We start from the raw sequence: 17390 nt of genomic DNA on the forward strand, positions 1-17390 counted from the left end.
CTATTTTCTTCAGATCTGTTAATAATTGTTTAATATTTTAGGTTCTCCAATGTTGGGTACCTATATGTTTACAACTATATTCTCCTAATGAATTGACCTCTTTATTATTATATAACTAGAGGCCCAGTGCACAAAATTCACACAGGGTCCCTACGCCTGGCCGGTGATTAGGGCTGATTGGGGCCTTCTGGCTGCCGGCCAGGGCTTTCCTTCCTGCCAGCTGCCAGCCGGGGTCCTTCTTCCTGTCGGCTGCTGCCTGCCGGCTGGGGCCTAACAGATGGGAGGAGGGACCACAGGAGGTTGGCTGGTCGCGGGGAGGGACCAGGGGAGGTTGGCCGGCTGCAGGAGGTTGGCTGTGGGAGTGCACTGACCACCAGGGGGCAGCTCTTGCATTGAGTGTCTGCCCCTGGTGGTCACTGCACATCATAGCGACTGGTCGTTCTGGTCGCTTAGGCTTTTATATATATAGACTAGGGGCCCGGTGCACGAAATTCGTGCACTGGGGGGGGGGTGTCCCTCAGCCCAGCCTGCCCCCCTCTCACATACTGGGAGCCCTCAGGGGATGTCCTAGTGACAGCTTAGGCCCGCTCCCTGCTCCCCTTGGGGAGTGGGCCTAAGCCGCAGTCTGGCCTCCCTTTGTGGGAGGGGACCGGGCTGATCAGGGGAAGGCACCAGCCCCATCACCCCACTGCTGCAGCCACTGCCAGTCACCGCAGCCACCAAGGTGTTTTCATCAACATGGACTCCAGTCCCTTAACCATGAAAAAATGACAACTTTTTTTAGGCATTTTCAAGATGTGTCTTTCATATAATAATAATTTCTTTATTATTTTTTTATCCTCACATGAGGATATGTTTCCATTGATTTTTAGAGAATGTGGAAGAGAAAGGGAAAGACAGAGAGAAACATCAAAGTGAGAGGAACACTTTGATTGGTTGCCTCCTGCATGAGCCCTGACCTGGGCCCCGGCCTGCAACCTAGGTACATGCCCTTGGTCAGAATTGAACCCAGACCCTGCCATCGGTAGGCCAAAGCATTATCCACTGAGCCAAACTGGCTAGGGCAGGATATGACATTTCTTAGCCCTCCAGCAGCAGACCTTCGTTTTTTTCACCAGGAGTGTGGTGAAAAACCCTAGATCACCTTTTTGGATTCTTATTACCCAAGTTACTAAGAATATTACCAGTGACATACAGGGAGCTTAGCCAATGAGCGGTCAGAAAAGGTGTTTCCTCTATATTTCACACCAATTGCCAGCTTGCCCCCCCCCCCCCCTGGCCCAGGCCTGACGCCTCTGGCCCAGGCTTCAGGCCTGGGCAGGGGACCCCCATCACCCCCAGATCACCGGCTCCACCGTCGCCCAGGCCTGACGCCTCGGCCAGAGGCGTAACCCCCATCACCCTCCCATCACCGGATTGGCCCCTTGCCCAGGCCTGACGCCTCGGCCAGAAGCATCAACCCCCATCACCCTTTGATCACCAGATCGGCCCCTCACCTAGGCCTAACGCCTCTGCCAGAGGTGTCAGGCCTGGGCAGGGGACCCCCATGTCCTCCCATCACCGGCTTCTGGGCAGCTTCTGGGGCTTCTGGGGCCGGCCTATGGCCTGGGATGGTGGCTCGTGCTGGCGGCTGCGCTGTCCAGCCCTGCCTACAGTATGCAAATTAGCCGCCATCTTTGTTGGTGGTTAATTTGCATATCGTGTGATTAGCCCGTGGGAGGCGTAGCGAAGGTATGGTCAATTACCATGTTTGTCTTTTATTAGATAGGATGATCCTCTTTGTCTTGTATTAGAGTTTTTCACTTAACATCTTTTTTGTCTGATGTAATTATAACTACTCATGCTCTCTTTGCTTTCCATTTGCTGTAAATATCTTTTACCATCCATTCACATTCAGCCCGTGAGTGTTCCTAATGATTACATTAACCTCTTATAGGCAACATGTAGATGGGTCATGTTTTATCCATTCAGCCAGTCTGTGTCTTTTAATTTGGATAAATTAGCACATTTACATTTAAAGTAATTTTTAATAGCTGAGGACTTACTATCACCATTTTGTTAACTGCTTTCTGATTATTTTGAAATCTTTAGTTTCTTCTTTTTTTGCTATTTTTCTTTGTAGCTAATGATTTTTTTTACAGTTGTTTGCTTTGATTTTTTTTTTCTCTTTATCATTTGTGAATCTCTTATGGGTTTTTGCCCTGTGCTTACCAACAGGCTTTTTATAATACATCTTATAGTTATAACAAAATGCATAAGAAAGTTCTACCTATTTACTTGCCTTGCCCTACAATTTATGTAGATATCCAAAATTACATCTTTTTATATTATGTTCATTAACATAATATTATAGCTAGTTATTTCACCACATTCTTCTTTCTTGACCAATGTGCTGGATTTCAGTGATTTACACACTACATTGGAGTATTAAAGTATTTTAAATTTGACAATATATTTACCTTTACCAGTGTATTTTATATTTCAATAGATTTTCATGTTACTAATTAGCAACTTTTTTGTTTCAGCATTAAGAATTCCCTTTAGCATTTCTTATAGGGCAGGTCTAGTGATGATAAATTTCCTCAGCTTTTGTTTGAGTAAATATCTCTCCTTTATTTCTGAATGACACTTTGCTGGGTAAAATATTTTTGGATGAGTTTTTTTTTTTTCTTCTTTGAGCATTTTGACTATATCACCCCACTCTCCTGCCTGCCTGCAAGGTTTCTGCTGAGCAATCTGCTGGAAGCCTTACCAGGATTCCCTTGTATGTGATGATTCTTTCTGTCTTGCTGCTCTCAAGATTCTCTTTTTGTTTTCAACTTTTGAGATATTGATTATAATGTGTCTTCGTGAAGATCTCTTTGGGTTGAAGTTCTTTGGGGATTTATGAGCTTCCTATACTTGGAAGGCCATACCTCTCCCCAGATTTGGGAAGTTTTCAGCCATTAGTTCTTTAAGTTAGATATCTGGTTCTTTCTCTTTCTTTTCTCCTTCTGAGACTCCCTAAGTAAAGATATTGAGGTTTCTAAAACATTTTTCCACTGTTCAGATAGGCTTTCCTCATTCTTTTTCATTCTAATTTCAAAACTGGTATTCTTGCTTAAGTTGTTGCTAATTATTTGTCAGCTATTTCTAAGATTTATTCATTGAACCATGGCAAGGGATATTTGTCTTTTGGAATTCTTAAATTAGTGATATTTAATCAACTTCTGATGATCTTTTGTTGATATAAACAACAGTTCAGTCTACCCCTGTGTTTTACAGTCAATGACAGGGTATTTCATAAGTTATACTGAAAATAAATATTCAAGGGGAAATGCAGAACTTATACATGAAAGTATAGGGTGTCCCAAAATTCACGCAAGATTTGAATTTTGCGTGAGCATTGACAACAACAACAAAAAAATAAAAGCCTAATTTTACTTGACTTATTGAATCAAATTCTAATATCCGTTGCCCTTTGATTTCAATCCCTTCAATTTGATAAACAATACCAAGTACCAATTATGGCCCAGGAGCAGGGACAATGAAGACCATTGAAGACCACGGCTTTACGTATGTGCCAGCAAAGCCGTGGAGGCCATTTACCCAATGTGCTATTCCATACATAACCCTATATTGTATACTTTATGAATCAATAAAAAATTTACAATTTTTAATTATAAACCTATATTTTCTATCAAAATTACTTCTTGTGTTTGGGATACCCTAAATAAATCTCACTGGTAAAGGTAAATATATAGCAAAAATTCAGAGTAACATAATCTCATAAAGGTGATGAGTTAATCACTTATAACGTTAGTATGGAAGCTAAAAGTCTATGGGAAAATATCCTCAGGTGAGGATTAACAAAAAATAATAAGTTGTTTTTGTAAACCTCATGGTCTCACAAAGCAAACACCGATAGCATATATACAAAGAGAAATAGGAAGGAATCTAAGCATACCACTGTCAGCCAAAGGTCATCTTCATCAATTCAACACCAGCGAGTCCCCAGTTTGGGTGTGGGGAAGGGGGAGACAGACTTTCTTCAATGCAAACAGCTCAGTTGTGTAACAGCACGGCTGTAGAGCGGGTCGGGCTTAGAGCAGTTCATTGTGATACATTTGGCTTTGGAGCAGCATGGCTGTGAGACAACTCAGTAGTGATCCAGGTCCACGGTGACACAGCACAGCTGTGGAAGGCATCCTGGGCAAGGTGGCCCTGGCGTTACAGCTCCACTCCGGCCCAGAGAGACAGTCTGGCTGCAGTGTTACAGCTCAGGGGATGGTGCAGCGGGGGAAATGCAGTCTTCACCGGAAACTGAAGACAAGGGGAAGCTGGCTTGCATAGAGAAGAGTGCCTGCCCCCAGGCCCTGGTTGGTCTACTCCCATGCAAGTGAGGACTCCAGATCCTCACAGAAGCTCTCCCCAAAAAGCAATGTCTTCATTGGTCAGTGAAGATTCCAATGAGGATATAGCTGTGCAGTTCCAATGGCTGGGGCAGGTTTTTAGTTCGGGATTGATTCTTTATAAGGGTCAGCTCAAATGACAGGAACACAGTGCAGGAAGACAGGCAGCACAGTGCAGTTTTCCCCTGAAGTGCAGAGAACATGAAGTACCCTGCTTAGCAATAACTAATAGACTCTGTTTATAAAGTTGAGCCAAATAGCCACCAGGAATTCTTCTTAACAGGCTTCCATGGGAAGAGGGCACAGGGCGTTGTTTCACTCTGAAAAGGTCCACTGGGGAAGAATTTCCTGAAACATCTACCATGATTCATTCTCAGCATCTAGTTAGTGTTCCTGGTCAAGTCAGACAAGCAGACAAAAGAAGCTGGAAACAGCCACAGCCAGGAGTAGGACACAGAAAGAAATTCCATCCTTTGCATGTGCAAGTTGTCTTTCCCCCTCAGGGCAAAACTGGAGAATACCACTAGATGCCTCCCACATCAGCCCACATCAGCCCACATCAGCCCACATCAGCCCTGGGCCCAGATTGGGATCTGGGGGTGTGGAGTCTCTTCAGCCACCACCCTCCTCCAACTCCCTGCCCCAGGCTCTTGCCGTTATCACCAGCCATCTCCCTGCCAGCTGGAATCCCTCCTGCCCAGCAGCTACCTCCATGGTGCCCATGGGCACCTCTATGTTGAAAAAACACCAGGTGCCACCTCTCTTCAAAGCAGCAAAATTTAGGGTTTATTTGGACGCCTGATGTGGTCAGAATAAGACAGAGCAGAGGCAGCTTTCTGTTAAACAAGTACAGTGATAAAAATCGGCAAAACCACCAAGTCCTCATCCTCAGCCAGTTGTTCCTGATTTAAAGTCAGATTTCACACCGCTCTGTCCCTTGCAGTGGGAACACTCAGATGTCCCTTAGCAGTTCCTTGCATGGGAAGCTTGGCTTTTTGCTTCTCATGAAGCAGTACCCACAGAGGTTCCTTTTTCAGGCAGATTTAGACTGCATAGCTGCTCACTGAGGGCATGCTCCTCAAATAAAACTCTGAAGTCACAGGCTGACATACTTAAAAAGTCAGAAAACGACATCGGAGCACCCAGGCCCAGGGGGAAAATAAGATAAGACATTTTAACTACTGAACATTGTCCGTCTGGAACTTCCTTCCCTAGGAGCCTCATCTCACATTTTTCTCTTTTGTTTAGCCCACTTAATCCTCTCTCCTTCAGTCCACTGCCACAACTCTGGCCACCCTACTTTCAAACCTTTCCAGGTTTTAAAGTGCAGGTGCTTCTATTTGCCTGGGATTCAGGGCCCCCGTGACATGACTCCTCTCACTTCTCAGGGCTTTCCTCCTGGTTCATGCCCGCAGCCTCTGCTCAGGCTGCTTCTGTGCCTGACTGCCCTTCACGCTGTCCCCGTGCCCTCCAGCTGGCAAACACCTCTTCCACTTCCGCGGTTTTATCCAAGAACGACTTTTCAGTGCAAACTTTTTCTACCTTTGCCCATGCTGCCTCACTCCTCTACAAAATCAACCACGTCCTTCTTTGTGCCCCAGCATGCCGCATATATTGCTACTCACTTTATCATCATGGCTCACCTTACTACACTTCAGCATTGTATTGTTCATTGTTGGGGGCTAAGACCATGTCTTATTCAAAATTATCTGTGCCTGGCCCTCTAGACCTTTTCCACATCAAAGAGCACATTGAAAATGATAATGATAATATTTATGTGGTTAAAGAGGCTGCTAGTTTGAAAGATTAATATCTTGGCACACCTTTAATAACCCATTCAAATCTTAAACACACCAGTTAAGACGTTCTGCATACAAGACCTGCAGTTAATGTTTGTTGAAAGAATGAGTCAATCATTCTGTTTATAGGATTAAGAGATATCTGGAATTAGGCAAATAAAGATCTTAGAAATCAATGAAAGGAATGGTCATATAGAAGAGACATAATTAAGACTGAATATGGCCCAGCTGGTGTGGCTCAGTGGTTGAGAGTGTCGACCTATGAACCAGGAGATCATGGTTGGATTTCTGGTCAGGGCACATGCCTGGCTTGGGGGCTTAACCTCCAGTGGAGGGCGTGCAGGAAGCAGCCAACCAATGATTCTATCTCAGCATTGATGTTTCTATTTATCCCTCCCTCTCCCTTCCTCTCTGAAATCAATAAAAATATAGTTTTTTAAAAAATTAAAGACTGAATATGATCCCAGCAGTAGGGAAGATATTTTATCTGTTCATCCCCTAGGAATCTCTAATTTCCCATCAAGATAAGCTTCCCATTCATTCAATTTAATTTTAGAGCCAGCTTTTTCACATTGAGCATGCAGAATAATCAATTTGGAGGTGTCAAAAGTTCCCCACTTTAAGCTGATATCATTTTTAGTTAAATTTTCCCATTTCTATAGGTACTTGCAAGTTGAAATTCTATACAAACTGTACATGTATCCTGTGGGAGTATTAACGGGGGGCTGGGATTCTTGGCGTTTCAACCTTAGAGGTACAATTTCCCATTTTATTTTTAGTCTTTCTTTGGATATCTGCAGATTCTGAGAAAATTTTCTAGGGATGTTATGTAGTGGGTCAAAGTGTGCTGCTTATGGGTTGGGCTCCACAAGGCTCTCACCCCTCGAGTTACATTCAACCCTCTTACATGCCTCGGTTTCTCTCCCAGCTGTCCAAAACAATGGGAAGGGCACCGGGCGCTGTCAAACCAAGCCTTATGGGCGCTCCCCTGGATGAGCCTGTTAGTTTAATTATAGTTGAGTTGGAAATTCCCTATGGGGCTCCTGCATGTCCTGAGGAATGACCTCTGACACCTCCACAAAGGTTCTTAGTAACCTAAGAACACCTGAGATTTGGGCTGGAGGGAGGATGTGCCCCTTTATCTTCAGAGCTGAACTCGTTCAGCGCTCATTTATACAGCGAAGGGTTTTTGCTCAGACTCTCAGAAAGCAATTCTAATTGAAAAGCCCATTCAAAACCTGCCACAGGTTTCAACTCCTATCCTTTAGTGCCACCTCTAGGAATTTCTGAGAGCAGCTCAAATAAAGTCAGACCCTCTACCAAAAGCAAGGGAAGGTCCTGGATTGAAGAGACAACTCACCCAAGTTCACCCAATGCAGCTGGGAGCCGGCGGGGCTCAACGGGCCTTTTCTGGATACAAGCACCAGGTCTGGGTCTGCAGAATGGTCTTGGGTGAGCTTCTTTGGAATCCTGCCAACTACACCAAGTAATAACGTAAGAAACATTCAAACCTGGGAAGAATTTTTGTGCGTTTATTTTAGCCAAACTGTCAACAAATGCCAGGAAGCAGAACCTCAACAAATTGAGATAATGCTTCGGAGAAGGGCAGTTTTTAAGCACCTTGTACAAAATTACAATTCAAGGAGGAGATGTAAGTAGGTTAACCTCCAGAGGAGGGCGTGCAGGAAGCAGCCAACCATTGTTTCTATCTCAGCATTGATGTTTCTATTTATCCCTCCCTCTCCCTTCCTCTCAATGAAATCCATTGGTGATAGATTAGGGAGGCGGGAGAAAGCAAAGTGGGGAAACCTCTGGGATTGGATTAAAAGTAAAATGATAGACACACACTCCTGTTACTTAAGTAGATACAGGATAGTTAACAGTCAACAATTGATTCAATAACAATGAGGGGATTTGTAGTCTCCGCAGAGCGGTGCCTGTGCTTGGAGGAGTCTGGAAAAAGGGAAATTACTTTGACATTCCAAAGAGATGTTATTATGGATGCAAAAAGACAATAGGTTCAGTTAAGGTAAAGATTGACCTAGAACATGACTATCTACCATAAACTGCCTTTAGTTTTTTTAAAAAAAGGTTTAATTTCAGACTATCCTTTGTGGTTATTTTAGGTCTCTGAGTTTGTAAGGCTGCCACACAGGCCTGCCCTGAGCTTGTCAGGTTTAGTTTGTGGCCCCTTTTCATCAGAAGTTTATTACATTGAATGAAATTTCCCAAGTGGCTGTGGGAAAACCAGGTTCCTGCTGAACAGGGAGGCAGGGTGTTTGGTGTCTAGTGAAGGGCTGGTATGTTAGCCTGCTGGGTGCCAGGAAATATCCCTTTTAGTTAGCTGCAGTCAGAACCCTTTTCTTATATCAGGGATTCATAAATCAGATCCTATACTAAATAGAACAAGACCCACTATCCCTAAATCTGCTATTAAATTGAAACTTTGCATTGTAAGGTTGCCCTGTAGGCTTGGGCTTTGAGCCAGACCAGAGGAAGAATCTGAGAGAAGCAGAGCCAGGTGGAATGGAGGTCCCAGATTTGTGCAACAGAAACGTGTTCCTGCTGAGCTGCAGGGAGGGTGGGAGAATAGGAGGACAGGGGTGAGGCATGAAGGGTGCAACTGCTTGTCTACACCCTATGGGGCATCCAAGGGATTAGTCATTAGTCACAGCTCCCTTTCCTGTGCCGTCTCTAAAAGGCAAAATATACAGTAAGAGATTCCTAATAGCAGGTAAATAAATGCTAATGGCCTGATGGCCCCTTACTCACTGAAGGTTTACTAGTACCACCCTGACATGGCCAGCCCTAGGGTGTGTCCTGTGATCACCCAGGTACTGGAGTCAAATCCCTCGTCCATCTGATCTGAGATTGTCTGTGCTTATCCCATCCTGAGCCAAACCACTCAGGGCTGTGTGCTTATCCCATCCGGAATGCTTCCATCCTCTCGGCGGTAACACTCCCAAGCAATGCTGTGGTCAGAGGGGAGGAACCTTGAGGCATCCGTTGTGCATTTAATGGTAATTCTTACCTCCTCTCAGCCAGGCCCTCATTGTGTGGCTAATCTGTTGAGCCCCTTGCATGTGGACTTGAAGTATTATCCACTGTCGTGACAGGGGCTGTGTCTCCTCCTAGGTCCTGATTGCTGCCACCCCAAGCCCTGCTACCTCAGTCTTTGCTTTAGAGTTTGGAGAATGAAATTGGTTGCTACGATGTTGCTCGAAGTTTCCAATTATGAGAAAGTGTGTTTCGGGATATATTTAACAATAAATCCCCTTCCCAGGTGACTAGTAGGATATGCCCTCTTCCCCCTACAGGCGCAAAGGGTGCACAAGAAGTTTCCTAAACCCAACAGAGCTCACCACTCCTCGGAGAAGAAACCTCACTCCAAGCCTTCCCCAAGCTGCACCACACCGAGCCGTCCTCCTGGCAGCGGACAGCAACCCCTACTGGACAGTCCACGCCTGGGGCCCAGCCAGACGATCCTGCTAGCTGGACACCAGCAGGAATTTGCCACAGGAGCCAGCAGCACTCCCGGCCTTCCCTGGTCTTTCCAGAGAAGCAAGTCCTTGTTTTGTTTGCCCACAGAAGACCCCGACCCAGCCTCCTTGGCTGTACCACAGTGTTTTTCAAACACAGGTGCCCCAGGGCACCGGGCATTGGAGTGGAGACACGGCCACCTCCTCTCCATTGATGACTTAGAAGGGTCCCAGGAGACAGATGTGGACACGGGCCTGCGGCTGTCCTCCTCGGACCTGTCCGTGGTCTCTGCGTATTCTGCACCCAGTAGATTCTTTAGCGCCTTGGAAACACCCCTCCCCTCCGAACGCTGTGGCAGCCACTGCTCCAAGCACAAAGGTTCCCAAGAAGGACCACTACCCACTGGGAGTGGGGTGACCACGGAGACCTCCTGGGCTGAAGGGCCTTCCAGCTCCTTGGCAACGGCGGTTGCTGCTCCCCCAGCTTCTGGTGCCGCCACCCTCACAGGGTCATCCTCCAAGCTCCCTGGCGATGCTCCCAACACAGAGCGGACTGGCAGACACATCACACCATCCCCAGCCCTGGCTGGGCCCGGGGACAGTGACACAGAGGAATTCTATATCTGAGCACCCTCTTTGCTGTTGTTTTCATTCACACAAGCTCAGCTTCCCTAGGTCTGTCTGGAACCGAGTTATCTGTCCCAGCCCCCCGTTCGCCATGCCACCCACTCTAGGGACTAGGTGGAAAAATACTGGCATTTTTATGCCGATAACTTAAGTCATAAAATATATTTTTTGAATTACTCAGTTCCATTTGAGATATGGTTTAGTGCATTTACACACTTTAAATGCTTCCTACAATTACTTGAAGTGAGAAAAAAACCTAGTCAGCCAGAGCTGATTTGGCCATTTTTCATGCTGTGAAGAAAGAACAATTAAAGCCAAAATGTTGACTGTAGGAAAGATACTGAGTGACTTGTGTGAGAAATTAGTGCACAATAACAGTGTACAACCCTGGATTTCCCAGATAGATTTATGTTACCAGGGAGCAGTGACCCTAATAATTTCCAAGTAGTGCTTAGAATGAAAAAGTCAGCTTGATAAGACAGCTGTAAACATCAATCAGGCTACAGTCATACCACACTTAAATGTCTTGCAACGTCCAAAAATCTGGATTTACACTAAAGTGGCTAATAAGCTTTATAAGGATTTAGCATGAGTAGCAGACTCTTGGTGCATTTAAAATCTGATTTCAGTTCCAAAATCTAGATTTGTATTCACCTTTCGACAATACTAGCACATTCACTGTAGCAAGTGAGGGCCACAGAAGGCCACTCCCGCACCTGGATCTATTTGGACCACTGAGGATGAATCGTTCATTGGAATTACAGAATAATAGGATGTTGACTGGGTAGGCAGTCTTAGGGTTTTTCAGTTTTAAAACCTGCAGTCTAAGGGCTGTCTATGTATATATCTATATAAATGGCAGGACCCATATTGTATACCACTTTCTCTAGCAAATATGCATTGTCACCTTGTCTTTTCATCTTTAACATTTTAACCAGCATTTGGGTTGCACACTAGGAAGCTTTCCACGCAGTGCCCCCTGAACAAACACAGTTGCAGTGCTGGCCTTGCCGGAGTGCCAGGCGCCTTAATTGAAGCTGGAGCTTTCCCCTGACCGTGGCCCTTCCGGACTATTGTCTGCTTCTGTCACCATGTGAATGGTATGAAAATCTCACCTCTCTCCCACTCCAATAAGGGCACATTTACAGTTCCAGCCTCAGCAATGCCAAGTGCAGGCGTGGGGCAATGCCGAGCTGTCGCTGGTTGCCGTTTACCTTTGGGGAAGAAGAGCATGTATTTTCCTTATTTCTCAGTCTGGTGCTCCTTGCCTACATTAGCACAGCCCGTTTTCAACTCTCTGGAAGCGCCCACCCCAGTCCAGACACAGCCTTGGGATCCTTCTCCACACAGCCTTCCAGGCAGCTGTGGCCAGTCATCAGACTTGCACTGAAGCCTCGATGCTTGCCATCCCTGTCAATGAAAGCCTTAGATCTTCCCCCAAACATCCTAGATATCCCAGGACTCTGATATACAACATTCTGCTCCAGCTTAAGTAAATAAAAATATGGTCTCATAATTCTAGACCTGGAGTGAGCAAAGTTTTTCTGGAAAGGGCTAGATAATAAATACAGTGAGCTTTGCTAGCCAAATGCTCTCTATTATAACTGCTCAACTCTGCCAGTATAGCATGAAAGCAGCCATGGACAATATGTCAATGAGTGGGCATGACTGAGTTGCAATAAAACTTTATTTCCAAGAACAGTTGGAGGGTCAGATTTGGCTCAAGAGTTATAGTTTGCCAATCCTTGTGCTAGACTGAGGTTGATTTAAGACCCCAGCCACAGTCAACAGCAAGAATCTAGGTCTGCAGTCTCCTGCTGCCATGGTGCATGAGGCCAAGAAAGCGGGCTCCTCCGGTGATGCGGATGGCTGCAGGACCACGGGGTACAGAGTAGTGAGGGGCTTTTTCTGCAGAGATGACTCCTGCCCAGGAATGTGACTCACAATCAGTAGCTGATGATGAAGAGCGACAGGCTAACCTTAGGGAGGAGGAGAAACTCAGCCTACAAGGAACAGTGGGCCAGCTCAGGAGTAGCAAAAATCAATGAGGCCAACTGCCAAGTGCTGTCTCCTCCTGTCTTCATCCTTAATTGGCACCCTTAGTTTAGTGTATTTGCATGCATCCCTAGAATTGCCTGAGAGCCCGACTCTGATGCTCTCTGGACCCACCCTTCTTCAGTGACCCACCCTCAGCACAGTCCTTTCAACCAGCTGACCCCAAGGAATGTGAGCAGCACCGTTCAAGAGCAGAACATGCAAGGTGCCCCTATAACAGAGAGAAGGAAAGGGAAGCCCGCCACAGACCACATTCAGGCCGCCCTCCCGCTCCCCTCCAGAGCTATGGTCAGAAACGGCAGTCACTGTGTGGAGAAGGAGACACAGAGACTACTGGCAGAGCCCTCGCTTCCATTTCTGGTCATACACTAACCTTTCCCCTTTCCTGACACCCACTGGTGGATCCGACTCTTGGATTATTATTGTTGTGATAGATGCTGGCATATTGTAGGTGCTCAATAAATTTGTTCAATTTAGTAACATTGAGGTTGTCTCATAGATTATTTCTCTTCTGAATTAAGTTCTGTGATACAGGAAATCTAAATCTGATTCCTAATTATTTGGTCATTTAATGGGACCCAGTTTCTTCTTGTTGGCCTTGCACTTTCCCCAGCTTGCCCCGGAGGGCAGTGTTAGTAAGTGCCCCTGTCTGGTTCACAGCCCATCCTTATTTGCCTCTTTTCCTAATAAGACTCCCCAAAATTACTGCTCACGGTCCCACTGTGGCCTGCCCTAAACACCTAGTACCTGCATTAAAGATCATTCGTCTCTCAGGGCAGTCCCTGACTGGCCTGTTGAGCCCTACAGCACTCATCTTGGGTCACTCCACTTGGGTCACCATGCAGGTGGGTGGGGAGCCACCAAAGAGGCTTTTGTGATGGTGGGAGGGCTGACGTGTGGCTATACTAAATGGACTGTAGTGCTGGATGCTTCTTGAGCTGAGGGACCCAACAGCAGAGGAACAGTCACATGGGAGTCTATTGGACTATCCAGTGCATTCCAGGTGAGAACAAATGTTCACCTTCAGCAGGAAGACATTCGAGTTCATAGCTGATGTCTTCAGCTCCAAGGAAATCGTAAGAAATGTAGGTATCTTCTTATCCCCCTACAGGGCTTTCTGTAGATGAACGAATTCTCCAATCCATCAGGTACGAGGTGCCTGAGTAGACTCGGAATTCCTGGAAGAGACTTCTAAAGGCAAATTAACTGGAGAGTTTCCCCTCCCTAACAGAGCAGCGTCAATGACCAGTTCTGGCCAGTGATCCCAGGACTGAACTTCAGGAGAGCAGCGGGAATAGCTGAAGAGTCACCTTCCATCTCTCTGCCCAAGGCCACATTGCTCCCTGTGCCTGATTTGGACACAAATGCCTCCTTCTCACTAGCAGGGTTCCACTGCTCTTTAATCCTCTGGAAATACAATTGATGAGGTACTGCAGAGGCTTGAGAAAATAACAAGAGAAATCAACAGGAATAAACATGGTTTCTCAAAGGAAACACCTTTTGTCACAATAATAACAAATCAATTCATGAGGGGTCAAGAACCAGAGTTTAAAGATTTTCATATAATTACATTCTTCCAACTTCTACTGAAGGCTTTTATCTCCTCTTGGGCACAGAGGCCTAAATACAAGTGATTTTAAATGACATAATTTATCAGAGTGAATAACAGAGGCAAAAATGGATGGTAATGTCAGCACAGCTGGGTCTTTTTAGCAGTTTCTATTTTAAAAGGGTGCTAACTATTGTCCAGTTATGTGGCCACTATTACGAATAAGATATTCATTTCAAACAGAAGTCACCAGAACATTTGGTGAAGCTGAAAAGGCCCCTTCTCCTCCCCTTCCCCTATGGTACCCTCCCTAAGCTCTCCGTTTGTGATGAGGTCCCACTTCCAGTTGCCTCAAATGGTGTAGAAAAACAGCTGCTTCCAAGAAGTGGCATAGCCCCCACGGGCCTGATCTGGTTGGGAGTCGCCCTGCCCCATTTGAAACATTGATCTTATAAGCTGAACGCCTGAACGAAGCCAGCTAGACTTAGGTCAGCTCTCCTCAGTCCCGAGTGCATTTTGGTCAGGAGCCACTCGGAATGCATGTGGCAGCTCAAGAAACAGAGTAGAAACACTTTCAGGCCAAATCGCCTCGCTGAAGATGGCCGTGGGAAAGCTTTGGTGCCATCTGGTGGCCACCATGCCCAGGAGGGTCAGCAGCTGCCCTCCCTTTCATTGAAGACACCACCTGGATGACCAGGGGGGAGGCACTTCGGTTCACTATTCTGCATCAAGCTGTTTCATTGAGGCAACTGATACTGCAATGACATAAGACGATAGAAATAGAAAATCAGAGCTAAGAAAAATGTTCATAAATAAGCCAACTGTAAAGAAAAATGTAACTGCTGTGGATGAATTTCCTAGAAGCCAAAGCAAAAAGGGAAACACGAGTAGCTCAGTCGTTTTCATTTGTGATTGGAGAATCTAGTGGCACCTTACTTCATTGTGACTGAAGTTGCCTCAATGCCCTTTCTCAATGGAAACCAAGTTTTTCTCAGCGCAGGGTTCTAAAATCACTTTCTGAGGAGGGGATTTTCCCAAAGGATTTTCTCTTAATATAGTCCAAGTTGGTAGCTTTCTAGATTGGAGGATGAATTTAAAAGACCTGGAGGAGGGGACACAGCCGTGCACTGTGGGCGAGCCTCCCTGGACATCTCCGGCAGCACCATTGGTAGAGGGAAATTTCACCCTGCTTGGATGTCAACTCCAGGTCCCTAACCTCCCCAGGTAAGAGGCTTCAGGACTCCGAAGCTCTTCCAGATCCCCCCCTTCCGCCTCTCACTGACATTCTCGAAACTTTTTAGGAATCTGGGTCCCTGCACCGCTTTCTTCATTGCCCTGAGTGTGTTTGCTTATCATTCATTCAACAAGCACATTGAGTCCCACTATGTGTGAGGCAGTGGGCGAGGTGCTGAGAACCTAGCATTGAATGGGAGAGACAATCCCTCCCTCCTGGAACTACCCTCCTATAATCATCATTGCTGTTTCCCACTTACCTGTAGATTGTATAACCCTCCTGGTGGATCTGCTGGGCTTAACCTCTGCTACACTTACATGGAGTCTCAGATTTTGGCATCAAGTAGATCTGGCTACCAATTCTGACTCCACTCACTATGAACCTGGGGTAAGTTATTTCACTTCTCTCTGAGCCTCTGTCTTTTGGTGTATTTTTTTTTAAATCTTTATTGTTAAATCTTTACAGTTATCCCCTTGTTTCCCCCATTGATCCCCTCTACCCCGCCCCCACCCCTCCCAGTGAGCCTCTGTTTTATCATGTGTAAAATATGGACAACATTCAAGGGTCATTACAAAAATTAAATGATATAACTTGTGCAAAAGTTCCTATACTGCCTGCAACATGGCAGGTATTTAATAAAGGTTGATGTTTTTTCTTCCCTCGGGCTGTGGGACGGCACATGCTCTGCCCAGCAGGCGCTCGCCCCCTTCACAGACTCCCTGTGCCGGTGGCAGACAGGTTTGGCTTCATCGTGCTCTTTACAGCTAGCTATTCTACCACCACCTCTGGACAGAACTTCACCCAAGAGGGAATCATCTTTCCAACATCACACCCTCAACCTCCCTGGGTATTTTCTTTCCTCCATTTCAAGCCACCGCCGGCAAAGCCAGACCTGAGTGCTTGTTACCACCCAGTGCTGCTCCTCCTAGCTCTCTAACTCTGAGCTGCCCTTCCCTAACCACCCTCCCTCCCCACCAGTCCCTCCACCTCTCTCAGTCATCCCCCTGTCCCCCTACTCCCCACACCGTCTCCTCTGGCTTCTAGATCTGCCTGTCCCACCTGGAGTGCCGGCTGGCCTTTTCACCTGCCTCTGTAGCCTCTGCACCTCTTTCCCTCTGGCCTTCTGATGCCTCCTCCCCAGGCACCGAGCCCTCTGGGGCAGTAGCCCAGTTTCCACCCATAGCTGTTAGGCATCCTGTGCTGAGTCACTCCCATTCACTCCACCAATCCGTGGCTATTTGGGCAATTTTCACCCACTCTTAAAGGCTTCCCCTGTCCAAACCTGTTTCAAGTTCTCAATGCCCTTTAAACGGTGGTTTGCACTACTCTTAGCAGCTGGTCTTGCCCCCTATTCAACCAGGGCCAGACTGTTCATTATCCCTTCAGGCTTCCTCCTATCACATGAGATGTGTCTGACTCTAGTGAGGTAAGAAACAAGAAGAGGCTAGTGAGTAGCATGGATTTACTGCCAAGTCCTCTGCCCTTGGAAATGGTCTGACAACTGAAAATGCACCTGGCACAACAGAAGACACTGATTTGTGCAACAGGGAGACTCCTCGTCCTATTTCCACTCTAAGAATTATGTTCCACTTCCGCAAAATGAGCCTCCTATGCCCAGTACAAGTAACTCACCCCAAGCCCAGGGCTCTGAATTCTCTGGGCCATAAGCTCAGTGGCAGTCTGGGCCTGTGTTCGTCGCCTGAGCTGGCTCTGCAGCCCCGGAGTGACCCTGTGCTCCTCCGGTCAGTGTCAGAGCCCCCAGCTCTGGCCTGGGCTCCCTGGGAGTGCTCCCCGCCAGCTCTGTCCTTGCCGGGCGCAGTGAACTGGCAGCACCTGTGGAGGTGGGCGCTCCCGGACACCTGGCAGCAGGCTCGGGATTGTGACCCACCACATGTGACCGTCCCCGGGAACTCTGCCCGGTCACATTTTGTTCTGGGTCCATCCCAGCCTTTGCTATCAGATTTGGTAAACATTGGAGCTTTCAAAATGGGTATGTGCTGGCCTCCCTTTCTCTCCTTCCTGCAGGCCAGACCTGAATTTTCAGCCACCTGCTACGTACCCCACACTGTACAGGTCTGGCTTCCCTGTGCCCCCAAATCATGACCCACAACAACCTACCAACACACACGAGAAAGGACCAGCTCCTTCTCCTCTGGGTTTCTCAGTTCTTTAATGGTGTATTCTCTCTCATCATTCACATTCACTTACTAGTCTACACTCCAGCCAAACAGCCTCTTAATTCTCCACTAAACATAC

At 46.7% G+C, this 17390-nt stretch overlaps 1 protein-coding gene across 1 annotated transcript in view; it reads left to right on the top strand.

The window, feature by feature from the left end:
* Window positions 1-10296, top strand: part of FAM124A (family with sequence similarity 124 member A) — a gene marked incomplete at both ends in the record, with an annotated part of 66612 nt that extends 56316 nt beyond the window's left edge. The window contains one exon of the mRNA XM_081082816.1: window positions 9508-10296. Within this exon, the coding sequence (XP_080938942.1) occupies window positions 9508-10296 (789 nt within the window). The remainder of the gene's footprint in view (window positions 1-9507) is intronic.
* Between the last annotated feature and the right edge of the window lie 7094 nt (window positions 10297-17390).

The sequence above is a fragment of the Myotis nattereri genome (genome assembly GCF_964212035.1).
Source record: "Myotis nattereri genome assembly, chromosome: 2".
Taxonomy (NCBI): domain Eukaryota; kingdom Metazoa; phylum Chordata; class Mammalia; order Chiroptera; family Vespertilionidae; genus Myotis; species Myotis nattereri.